This window comes from Amblyomma americanum, chromosome 2 (assembly GCF_052857255.1).
Source record: "Amblyomma americanum isolate KBUSLIRL-KWMA chromosome 2, ASM5285725v1, whole genome shotgun sequence".
Lineage (NCBI taxonomy): Eukaryota > Metazoa > Arthropoda > Arachnida > Ixodida > Ixodidae > Amblyomma > Amblyomma americanum.
In genome coordinates this window covers 92165962-92178454 of record NC_135498.1, presented here as the reverse complement: position 1 = coordinate 92178454, position 12493 = coordinate 92165962, and the positions used below count along the sequence as shown (strand labels likewise).

General features: G+C 50.6%; 1 protein-coding gene across 1 annotated transcript; it reads right to left on the bottom strand.

The window, feature by feature from the left end:
* Nucleotides 1-251: 251 nt before the first annotated feature.
* Nucleotides 252-10637, bottom strand: LOC144119880 (uncharacterized). The gene is made up of 5 exons (XM_077652398.1): nt 10322-10637; nt 6343-6596; nt 4549-4829; nt 2812-3115; nt 252-389 (listed from the first exon to the last, which is right to left on the bottom strand). Exons 1-5 carry the CDS (start codon nt 10539-10541, stop codon nt 252-254), a joined length of 1197 nt encoding a protein of 398 aa, XP_077508524.1. The 5' UTR covers nt 10542-10637.
* Nucleotides 10638-12493: the final 1856 nt, after the last annotated feature.

Here is a 12493-nt window from a genome sequence, read left to right as displayed (position 1 = left end):
AGAACTGGCCCAACTTCAGGTTCTAGAGCATTCAACCTTTTTCGTGTCCAGTGCGTACAGTTGCTTGGTTCGCGCTTTGAATCGCAAATAAAGTTCAGAATCGGTACGGTTTATTATAAGAGAAAAAAAGCCATGACAGCGGCGTCGTCGCTGAAAACAGGCGAAGTTCACTGGGAACGCGAAGAAAACCAGGGAAGCGTGAAGGAGCAGTGGTCCGATCGCACTGAAGCTGGAGCGTCGATCGACGAAGCCTAGTCCTCCGGGCAGTGAGCAGAGCACGCGTACGTGCCCCCCTCGCACCAGGTGTAGAGGCCTTCACCGAGGTGATCCGCCCGCGACGACACAGCGGCTCTGGCCAGCGGGAAGGGCGCCCTATTGCGCGCTGGCACCTGCGCCATTCGAAATCCATATGTATGTCGAGCTTCAGTGGCTGCACTGGCCGAGTGTGGCACAAATTATTTCCTCATGAGAGCGTTAGCTGTTAGAGGCCGCGTCGTTCGCACAATATGGTGACATCATAACGTGACCACGGCGCATTTGCGTCGGGCCTGTCGGGTGGTCGTTTCACCTGTTGAATAATGGTTTATGTGAGCACCAAAATGGACTGCATGAAATGCTGACACTGAAACTCGTGTCGTGTTACGCGAACGCCTCTAATTTTTTTTAGAGCGTTTAGCGTCCGCTCGTAGGTTGAGCCGCGTCGCCGTCAGTGTAACCGAGCGAGAGGAGCGCGAGCGCACTACCCTCGATACCGGCCGTGCCAAGCTCACGAAAGTACCGCCGCTCGATCATATACGGCGCCAGAGGTCATCATCATGAGTTTGAATACGCCCGCTTGCAGGGCAGACGCCTCTCACAGGTCTCTCCAATTAACCCTGTTCTTTGCCAGCTGCATCCACCCTATGCGTGCCTAATCGCATCCTCCCACCTAACCTTCTGCCGCCCCAGACTACGCTTGTCTTCTCTTGGAATCCACTCTGTTACCCTTAAGGACAGCGGTTATCTTGCCTTCGCAATACATGCCCTGCCCAAGTCCATTTCTTCCTCTTGATTCCGACTAGGGTGTCATTAACACGCGTTTGTTCCCTCACCCACTCTGCCCGCTTCCGGTCTCTTAACGTTACACCTATCATTTCCTTTTCCATGGCTCGCTGTGTTGTCCTTAAGCTGAAACTTTTTAGTTAGCCTTCGCGTTTCTGCCCCGTAGGTGAGTACCGGTAAGATACAGCTCTTGTACACTGTTCTCTTGAGGGATATTCGTAACCTGCTATTCCATGATCTGAGAGAGCCTGCCACATGCGCTTCACCCCATTCTTATCCTTCTAGTTATTTCCCTCATGATCCGGATCAGCTGTCACTACCTGGCTTGGTAGGCGTATTCCTCTACCACTTCCAGCACCTCGCTTCCAATAGCGAACTGCTCTTCTCTGGCTAGACTGTTGAACATTGCTTTTGTTTTCTGCATGTTAATTTTTAGACCCACCGTTCTGTTGTGCCTGTCTAACTCATTGATTGTGCTTTGCAGTTAACCTATTGAGTGACTCAGCAATGCAATGTCATCAACGAATCGCAGATTATTTAGGTATTCTTCATTACAGGTTATCCTTCAAGGTCAGACCTCGGATTACCTCCTATAAACTGGTGGTGAATAGCATTGGCGAGATCGTGTCTCCCTGCCTGACACTTCTTTACTGAAATTTTATTGCGGTCTTTATGGAGGACTATATGGTAGTTATGCAGTCGTTATAAATATCTTCCAGTATTTTCAAATAACACTTTTCTGCACCCTGATTCCGCAATACATGCATGACTGCTGAGGTTTCCTCTCAGTCAAATGCTTGCTGAGTCAAATGTCAGTGTTGCACTGCTGCTAAACGAGCCGCCCGAGCAGATGCTCAGCGCCGCCGCCGAGAGGACCCTGCCGTTAGCGCCGTTTAAGGAAGACAGCTGTGCTGAAGATTCGCACTAGGGAGTATCGTAATCGTCCGCAGAAGCTTATCTCAAGTGGCTTTTACGCAGCAGATCATTAGCTGCTCGTGGCAGAATTGCGGTCATCATCATCATCAGGTTGACTACGCCCACTGAAGGGCAAACGCCTCTCCCATGTCTCCCGTGTCAAAGTATTAACTCTAACTACGATTGAGGCATCAAAGTAGAAGCCTGTGAAAGGTATTTAGTAGCGTATTACTGAAATGGCTTTGGGAAATCAGCTTTGCATTTTTTGCTGTGCGAGGTCAGTGCTCGTCAAAGATTCCCAGGTGGGCGAAATTATTCCGGAGCCCTCCACTACGGCACCTCTTTCTTCCTTTCTTCTATCACTCCCTCCTTAATCCCGTCCCTTACGATGCGCTTCAGGTGTCCGCCGATATGTGATAGAGATAATGCGCCATTTCGTTTCCCCCAAAACCACTTTTTAGTAGGGGAGGGGGTTGTGATAAACCCCACAAAAATTGAAACCGCCACGTTATATACTACACTCGAGCGCCCTTCGATAGCTGCTCATGCGCAGTTCTCTACAGGCTTGACAACGTCGCCGGTAGTCTGGTACCCTTAGGCGATAGCGTTCTACCATGTGCGCATGCGCACGGTACGTTTGGACTTAGCGGTGTCATATAGCACCACCCCTCTACCGCCATCATGAACCACCAGTTAGTCACGTGCTGGGTGCATGTGCTATTATGTGCAGCACCGGTATGGTGAAAAATCGCAGCCGCTCTCGCATCCGTGTTCCTTTGTCCTTGAAAGATAGCCCTAACGTCTTGCTGTCCATATTCGTTTTTATAGTGCTCGACTAATCGATGCGCTCCTTGCCTGCCGGTTCCACGAACAGGGCAGCATGTGGAGCAGGTCCGGTTCCTGGCAGACGGCCATGGTGTAGAAGTCCCCGTCGGCCAGGGACCCGCCCCGCCAGCCATACTCGCGAGCCAGTCGATCGACGCCCTTTGCGGAGGAGAGGCGCTGGTAGGCAGCCGACCGTCGCATGGCGTCCAGGTCGAGCAGGGCCACGGCTCCGTTGAGGCCCGGGGTGCCGCCAGAAGTCGGGGGCTTGCCGCAGCTGTCGCGGCCGCCTGTCCCTTTCGAGGAGACGCCGCGGTGTGAAAGGGCCCACGCGTACCTGGCGATTGAGGCGACATGAAGCGCGTGTGTAGACCTTTGCAATAATCTCTCCATGGGCGCCGCCATCTAGCTCGCTGGAATGTTGTGTGTCCCTGGCGCAAGGATGGAGGAAGCGCAGCGCACACTTTCTGAACCTGTTAGTGACTGCCCAAAGAGCAAGTGTTTTGACATATGTTTGAGTGGAGAAAGGCGTACGGTGTACAGTTTGTTACACGGAGCTGCGGAACTGCTGTTGCGAAATGTCAGGGCGTGATTTGCTATATACCTGGCGGGAAGGTTCTGCTGCTGGCTTTTGTATGCTTTCTATCTCCCGTTCCCTTGCACATCCCACAATAGGCTGCGTTGAGGTTCATGAACTGCTACTTTACCACTGTCGCCGTGTATCGGTTACGGCTCTGCACGACGGCGATATACAAAACAGGTGAGAGGTGCTCGGAAAGCCAAAACCACTAACTTCAGTAAAACTTCTCTTTCGGGGAGTTATTTTATATCTATAGCGCTTGTCTGAGTACCGTTCCTCATGGGCTTAGTCTGTTCTGCTGTCGCGCTTAGTTTTCCAAAACTAATATCACCGTGAGGTCGCGATACCTGCGTGGATATGTAAAAAAATGCAGACATGCGGAACATGAATTAAGTAATAAAAGTTTAACTGCGTTTCGGAACACACACGGAGAATCTGTTCCCAATACCTCACATGTTCAAAATCAATTTTAAACCATTGTGATGATACGTTTTAATGGCACAAGAGTGTCTCAGGCTCGGCACAAAAATAGGAAAACGTTGCACTCCTGTGCAACCTGAGGAGCACGAACGTTCCATTGGACGACGTCTCTCGCATCGCGTACCTGAGAGCTCACTAACTGAGCAGTGGACAGTAACAAAAACGCTCTTGTAAGTTTTTAGAAGACACTGCAGTGTTATGGGACAGTGGTAGACACATTTTCGCACAAATAAGTGACCCAGGCGGAGCAGCTAACGACAGGCCACTTCAAGGCTGTATACTTAAACACCACCCCCACCCCACAAGGGCACCTCTTGTCAAAGAACGCCTCGTCAAAGGGTATATTTTATGCCTACAAGGTGGGACGTGATACCCGTTTTTCAAGCATTTCAGCCCAGAAAAGCCGAACATCAAGCTAGGGGAAAACTTGTACCTCTTGCATCACCGGTCGGTGCATGGCGGTACTGGGGATCGAGCCCCACACCTTTTGCATGCGAGGGATGCTCAAACTACAAGGCCACCGCTGCCGTTTCTTGAGCCATTGTGAAGACTTTCGTGGGGACCTAAAATGTCAAAAAGAGCTTGAACTTACTCCTTTTGTGATCGGCGTTTCTGTCCCCCTGTCTTCATGTCTATCCCCAACCAGACGGGTCGCCGCCTAACTCTCTACTTCAATGGGAGACGAACACAGGAGGAAGAGGGGTGCTCACTTGGCGCTCTGCTCCCTCGCGAGCCCGAACACGGCACCGGTGGGGAACTGCTGGAACTGCTCCCACAGGAGCGCCACGTCGGCGTGGAACTGCACCTCGGGCGCCAACAGCAGCAGGCGGTCCACCCGGAACAGCCGGTGCAGCTCAGTGCACACACAAAACAACCAGCGACGCTTGGGCCACGCGCTGTTTTCCCTGGCACCGGTGCTGCTTTTGATGCTGCTGCTGGCATTGGAGGCAGCGAGGCGACGGATCAGGGGTTCCAGCCGAAGCAGGTCCACCTGTGGCCGGTCGGGAGACAAAAGGTTTTAAGACGACGGCGTTTTAAGCCTAGCCGTGGTTCCTAGCAGTTGAAGCCGTACGCGTTTTCCGACTTTCGTGATACCCATAAGGCTCGCCCAGGAATGCGCATGGACTAGCTGTAGTACCACACCGTGCGTTCACTTCAAGCACTACCCAGAGCAGAACTGCACAACGCGCGTGCCGTACGCCTGCTTCCAACAGCGTGCCAGCAGGCTGCTATTTGGGAGACAATTTTATTTTAACTTTTTTATTTTAAGACACTGGCACGCTGACCCGCAGCGTTTTCGGACTAAGTCTCTTTGGAATTCAAGAAGACAGCTTAGTCGGGCTTGTTGGTGCATGTTGGTGGAAACGACTGTACAGCGCTAACGGACTGAAAGGAAGAGAATAACGCAGATAGATGCGCTGTGTTCTCTTCTGTCCCGCCCGTTAGCGCTGCTCTATCGTTTCCATCAACATGCACCAACAAGGCCGACTAAGCTGTCTTCTTGAGTTAATTTCTTCTACATCGGCCACTTTCCGCGTATTGCCTTCGATCTGCAGTGATTTGTGTCAATCTTCTGGCTACATCCATGTATTGGGCACGTCTTCTCATTTTCTCTATCAAGAACTCCTATCTGCCTCCAGACGTTCCCGTTTGTTCGGAGGGCTTATGCCTTCGGAAGGACAAAAAAAAACGCATGTGTCTGTGCTTTTCTTTTCGGTCCCGTCCGTTAAGTGTTCAGTCGCTCACGCCAACTGTTTGGAAATCTGTCTCAGTGCAGAACTGAACTGTTAGGCCTTCACACTAGCTTTTCCACTCACTTTTCCATTCGCGTTGGCACAACTCAATTGGATGGTATTCTAGGTCCAAGTTCACTTGGATAAACAACAGCGACCAAAGAAGCCTGAGCTGCAATACTTCTAGCTGCAGGCAGAATAGGACATCCATGTTATCCAGGTGAACTTGAAAATGCAGGAAGAGAAGACGAAGAAAAACAAGATACGGGGGCTAACAAGGGCAATCGGTGGGAATGTATTTTTTGCTGCTGTAAACGTCTTTCGGTTAACACTCGTTCTTTCCCCAACAAGACAAACGACCAGTTCATTCCAGATAGCACAAATAGGGTCGCATTTCGTTCTCAGGCAGATAACTCTGCCGGCAAGCCCCCACTGCCGCCTTCTCGGGTTCTACTCTCGTTATCTTGCAACGGAAGAGTAGGACCCCGCTTTTTACGATAGGGCCGAAACATCAAACTCCCCTGAAGAAACGGAACAAGGTCACAGCGACCAGCCGACACTGTCTTCTTAGGTGGTAATTCGACTGGTTTAGAACGGCGGGCTAGACCTCGTGCAACATCTGCAGCAGCAGCGCATAGCATTACGTCTGCGTATCTGCTATTTTATTTTATTTTTGAGCTCCTGCATCCATCAGAAAGTACTCGAACCTCGTATTGATCGTCGCGAAAAAGCCGATCCACCCGCGCGTGCAGTCATGGACGCCGTGCTCACCACTGCGCCAGCGCCGGCGCGCATGCGTGGAGTGAGGTTATCCAGCAGCATGGCGAGGGCCTCGCGCTTCGAGCGCCTCGCCACTAGCACGTCCACGTGCAGCGGCCGGCTGGCGTGCTTAAGCAGGCTGTCCAGGGCGTCGCCCAGCTGAGTCAGCGTGCCGCCGAAGCCGTGGAAGTAGACGACGGCGGCAGAACGAGAACGGCAGCCCGGCACCACGAAGGCCACGTAGATGGCCGGCAATTCGGGGACCCCTGCACACAGAGAGGGAGGAGGAAAGCTACTTGAGGCTGTGGCCCGTTGGCCATTCACCGTCTCGGAGTGAGGCCAAGCACTGCAGGAGTAACGGGGACGTTAAGGGCAATAAGAGGAGGTAACGGCGGAGTTACATCAGTGTAGATTGTGCCCTCTTGCTGCCCTGATCTCTGGCAAGTTGGGACAGCGGATACAACTAAACAACGAAGCGGTTTTTCCCCGTCAAAGGGTTCCCCTACCAGCCAATAGCGCCGGCCGGTTCCCACAACCCTGCTAGGGTGATAAAGCCGGGAGTGGCAGATGATAGAGGATTGTCCCCTCCTTCCAAAGTCAGTATGGGATAGCCCCTTCTTGCATTGTCTGCCTAGCAGGGTCATGCAAATCATTCGACGCCATTGGCTGAAAGGGGGTCCTGTGGCGGCAGAAAGACGCTTCGTTCTTGGGTTGTATCCGACTATAGGTAGTACAGGGGAGGTATGTCTTCCTAGAAGTCGCTAAGGCAAAACGCCTCGTCCTAGAATCCGGACGCAACGGGTAGAAAGCTGCGTAGGACCGCAACCATATGCTACTCTCTATAAAGGGCTTGGGGAGGGCATGTAATGCGAAGAAAATGTCACCGCTAGTCATTAAGTGTAACGTAATGGATTCCAAGAGAAGGCAAACGTAACAGCGGGCAGCAGAAAGTTAGTTGGGTGGATGAGATTAAGAACTGTTTTGTGGGTATACAGTGGGCGCAGCTGGCAAAGGACAGGGTTATTTGGAGAGACATGGGAGAGGTCAGTGCCCTGCAGTGGGCGTGGTCAAGCTGATAATGATGATAAAGAGAATACCAATGCCGGGACGTTATTGTAACTAGCTACAAGAATACTGCTAGAGTCGCATACAAATCAAGAGGGAGGTGACAAATGCGCTTCAGAGGAGACTCCAGCCAATGGCGTCGACCGATCCTCACGATGTCATGGTTAATCCTCTTTGACCTGCTAGCGTGAGATCTCAAACGGTGACTTATGAAAGGGGATCAACCAAGGCTTAATTGTATTAACCACGGCGTCATGAAAATTGGTCGGCACAAGTGGCTAGAGGGCCTCTTTTGAGGGGCATTTGCCGCTTTGTTGAGTTGTATCCGACTATCCGACGTGTGTCTCAGATGTAGCCAGCGAAGTCAGCGAGAGAGAAACACACTGCCGGTGGCTGAAAGATTTGTCTGCATACTTTCCTAGGAAGATACTCCTGATAATAGTAATAGGAAACATTGGTTGCGCTTTCTAGGCAATCACATGTAAGAAGACAGGACAGGCGCAAACTAACAACTGAGGTTTATTCCAGAAAAAAACACTTATATATCATACCATACCAGCGCAGGCGCATCAGGGTATCAGCAGCGTAACAAAAGAACAACCCATAATCAGAAAAAACCCAAGGGCGTGGCTCACCTAAACATACTATCAAGAAAACGTGCCTCCCTATTGTAAAGTATGACTGATGTGTCACTGATGCATGCTTGTCCCTTCTTTTTTATATAATATGACTCAAGAAGTTCACGTGCTTTTTCATTACTGCACTTGCGCAGGATCTTAACTTGGTGGAGCAGGGGCCTGCATTTATGTTCTAAGCATTGCATGGGTAAATGACGTTGCTCCTGGTTTTTAATTTATCTTTCGTGCTCTCGGATTCGAACGTTCAAACATGGCCCGTCTGGCCTATGTAGGTTTTGCCGCATGTCAGGGGAATCTGATAAACAACGCCAACTTGGCAATCTAAATAGCGGTTCTTGTGTTTCACGCCGCAGCCACCTTGCTTCGTTCTGGCGTGAAGTCTCCCAATGCGGGCGCAAAGCCGACTCAGCTTGCAGGGAGCCGAGAAAACGAGTGGGACACCATGCTTGGTTGCTATTTTCTATGACGAAAAAAAGTGCAGTTAGCTCCCAAATTATACAAACGCACATATTCCAAAGTATTCACATTATATGAGTGAAATAAAGTGAGTCCTGTGTTTTGGACGTACGACAGTAGCGCCACCATCACGCCCAACGCAATGGCGACTCCAGCTGAAGATACAAGAATCTGTAGTACGTCACTTACTGCGTACAGCTGCTCCGCGACTCCATGTAAAATTGCGAGGTCAACAGGCATCTGCACGCAACTAGCGGAATTCTAAACAGAACAGGGGAGACAAAGAGAACCATCCTCCTACACCGCTGCTGCAGAGCTGAGTAGCAAGCAACTGTGTTGAATTACAGGAGCACTTTTCCTCCCAGGCCTCCTGTACAGCATCCACTGCCCTCAACTATACGGCAGCTCTATAGTCGTATACAAGTCTAGAAAAAAGCGGCTTTTCTTCTTCAAAAGACACCCTTCCAGCCAACAGCGTCGGCAGGTTCCCATGAACCTGGGCGTGACAATGTGGGGGCGACCATCCCCGACAATGCAGGAAGGGGACTATCCCCTTTCTTCTTCCACTCCTTGCTTTGTCGCACTAGCAGGTTCATGAGAATCGGCCGCCGCCATTGGCTGGAAGGGGGTCCTTTGACGGGAAAAAGTTTGGTTTATGGTTTGGTTTATGGGGGTTTAACGTCCCAAAGCGACTCAGGCTATGAGGGACCGCCGTAGTGAAGGGCTCCGGAAATTTCGACCACCTGGGGTTCTTTAAGGTGCACTGACATCGCACAGCACATGGGTCTCTAGAATTTCGCCTCCATCGAAATTCGACCGCCGCGGCCGGGATCGAACCCGCGTCTTTCGGGCCAGGAGCCGAGCGCCATAACCACACAGCCACCGCGGCGGCTTTGACGGGAAAAAGCCGCTTTATTTTTTTACTTGTATACGATTATAACAAGAGACATCCCTGCCCTCCAAAGTCAGGAGTCCGCCGTATGGTTACCGAAGTACGCTGACAACTGTCATGCCGCAAGACAGAACCTTAGCTAAGGTACGTGACGACCGGATCTCCTTATTTCGGGGTCTTATGGATGCGTAGAACAGTTCACAGAAAGTCGATGCTTCCTAGAAAGCCTCGGACAAAGAGCACTTCTGTCTTCCAGGGCTTACGATAATAAGCGTTCCTCGTAATATCTGACGCATCCCAGACCCTCGGGCGCTATCCTTGCGTGCGCAGAAATATGTCGAACCAGAAATACGGGATTCACTCATCCCACTTCCCACCGTTTATTGCGATCGTAGGGTCACCAGAAACATTTTAATCGTACAGCTATCCACGGATGGCCGAGTCCTTACTGCCAGCCTACGCGGCCAGCCACAGGTGCGACATGTTGCTTCCAACTTGGCTCGAGCCAGAAGCCCGAAAGCGACGAGGGAAGCGTGCAAGGTCATGCATAGTCGTAAGCCTAATTTGCAATTGCGAAAAGCTTCCTGGACAGTGACGTTTCATTCAAGACAACATCGGCTGTAAGGCTTGACTAACAGTATTACACACCATCTCCAGGAACAATAAGGACAAGATAGTACAGATCGTTCACAAGAGAAGCGGAAGCAAAGCGGCTGTAGTGAGTCCCTCGGTAAACAACGCGCGACGAACTGCCATTTTAGCATGTCGCTAACTGCCGTCCAGCATAAAACGCTTACAGACTGCTGCTTTTTTGGTAGCTGCGAAATTTGCCTTGAACGAAGCACCTCATTTGAGGATTGACATACCAGTGGTTCTCTGGGGCCAATACGTGGTCTTGACCCCTTAGAATGCAGTGAGGTACAGAGATGCGTGACCTTACCGGTGGTCGAGCCGTAGTAAAACCGTTCGATGGGCTTGACGTCTGTCGTGTGGCGCTGCAGCCATAAGTTGGCGCCCGCTGAGGAGCTGCTGTTCGTGACAGGCGACTTCTGCCCGAGAAACGTTGCGCTGTCGTGGCAAAAGTACACGAACATGATCACGGCGTACAGGACGACGCCCACAAATCCAGCCTTTGTACGGAAAGCCCGTCGACATAACATAATGGGTGCCGTCCTTGTCTCTAGGCTCTTCTTCTTCTTCTTCACCCCAGGTATATGGCACCACTTGTCCGCTTCTTCTTCCTCTGCAATTGAAGGGCACTTGAGCAGAAAGTGCGTGTGACAGCAGGATGGGTGTGGTGTAAACCATCCATTTGTGCTTATTTACACAAAGGTACTGCTTAGACCGGGCAGGGACCTCATGCGCCTGGTTCCGTTTCTACAGAAGGACAGCACCGTATCGGATTGGATTGGCTTGTGTAGCCTCACCCTTTGTAATTTCGGGCCTCTGTGAGGGAAACGCCATGCTGCACTCCAGGTAGCTCGTGCTCGGGTGAGTTGTGTTAGTTCGCCCAGGATTCCGACTCTCTATCTTAGCGGAATGGAGGCGAGGGAGGGCGCTGCGGTCGTGGACAACTGCCGCCCGCACTGTTGCCTTCCGATTCAGAGGATCCTATCCTCCCCTCCATCTGCAACAGGCGAACATCGTAACTGAGCTGCTCACTACGGCGCCTTTTTTTCTCTCTTCTTTAACGACTTCTTTCCTACCTTCCCTCAGGGTTCGGCTGAGGTGTCCATGGTGTCCACTGAGAAGTGAGACATATGTAATTAGTGCGCCTTTTATTTTTCTGGCAGCCTATAAATTTTATGCCATTTTATCATCATCATCATCATCATCATCATCATCATCATCATCATCATCATCAGCCTTACTACACCCACTGCAGGGCAAAGGCCTCTCCCATGTCTCTCCAATTAACCCTATCTTTTGCCAGCTGCATCCACCCTTTGCCTGCAAACTTCTTAATCTCATCCGCCCACCTAACCTTCTGCCGCCCCCTGCTACGCTTACTTTCTCTTGGAATCCACTCCGTTACCCTTAAGGACCAGCGGTTATCTTGCCTTCGCATTACATGCCCTGCCCATTTCTTTCTCTTGATTTCGACTAGGATGTCATTAACCCGTGTTTGTTACCTCACCCACTCTGCCCGCTTCCATTCTCTTAACGTTACACCTATCATTTTTCTTTCCATGGCTCGCTGCGTTGTCCTTAACATAAGCTGAACTCTTTTCGTTAGCCTCCACGTTTCTGCCCCGTAGGTGAGTACCGGTAAGATTAAGCTGTTGTACACTTTCCTTTTGAGGGAAATTGGTAAACTGCCACTCATGATCTGCGAGAATTTGCCATATGCGCTCCACCCCATTCTTATCCTTCTAGTTATCTCCCTCTCATGATCCGGATCAGCTGTCACTACCTGCCCTAAGTAGACGTATTCCTGCACAGCCTCTAGGCTCTCGCTGCCAATTGTGAACTGTTGTTCCCTTGCTAGGCTGTTGGACATTACCTTGGTTTTCTGCATGTTAATTTTTAGACCCATCGATTTGCTCTGCCTGTCTAACTCATTGATCATGATTTGCAGTTCACCTCCTGAGTGACTCTGCAAGGCAATGTCATCAGCAAATCGCAGATTATTTAGGTATTCTCTATTTATTCTTATTCCCAACTGTTCCCAATTCAGGCCTCAAAATACCTCCTGTAAACATGCGGTGAACAGCATTGGCGAGATCGTGCCTCCTTGCCTGACGCCCTTCCTTATTGGTATTTTATTGCTGACTTTATGGAGGACTATAGTAGCTGTGCAGTTGCTATATATGTCTTCCAGTATTTTGACATAAGGCTCTTCTACCCCCTGATTACGCAATGCCTGTATGACTGCTGAGGTTTCCACTGAGTCGAATGCTTTCTCGTAATCAATGAAAGCTATATATAGAGGTTGGTTATATTCTGCGCATTTCTCTATCACCTGATTGATAGTGTGAATATGATCTATTGTGGAATATCCTTTACAAAAGCCTGCCTGATCATTTGGTTGATTAAAGTCTAACGTTGCCCTGACTCTATTAGCGATTACCTTAGTAAATACTTTGTAGGCAACGGATAGTAAGCTGATCGG

Bases quoted from the DNA above. Each gene is read 5' to 3' on its own strand.
- LOC144119880 (XM_077652398.1), bottom strand. From the start codon at position 10,541: ATGTTATGTCGACGGGCTTTCCGTACAAAGGCTGGATTTGTGGGCGTC. The intron at 3,116-4,548 runs GTGAGCACCCCT...CTCAATCGCCAG, and splicing joins GCGAGGGAGCAGAGCGCCAA to GTACGCGTGGGCCCTTTCAC. The intron at 390-2,811 runs GCAAGGAGCGCA...CGAATGGCGCAG, and splicing joins CCTGTTCGTGGAACCGGCAG to GTGCCAGCGCGCAATAGGGC.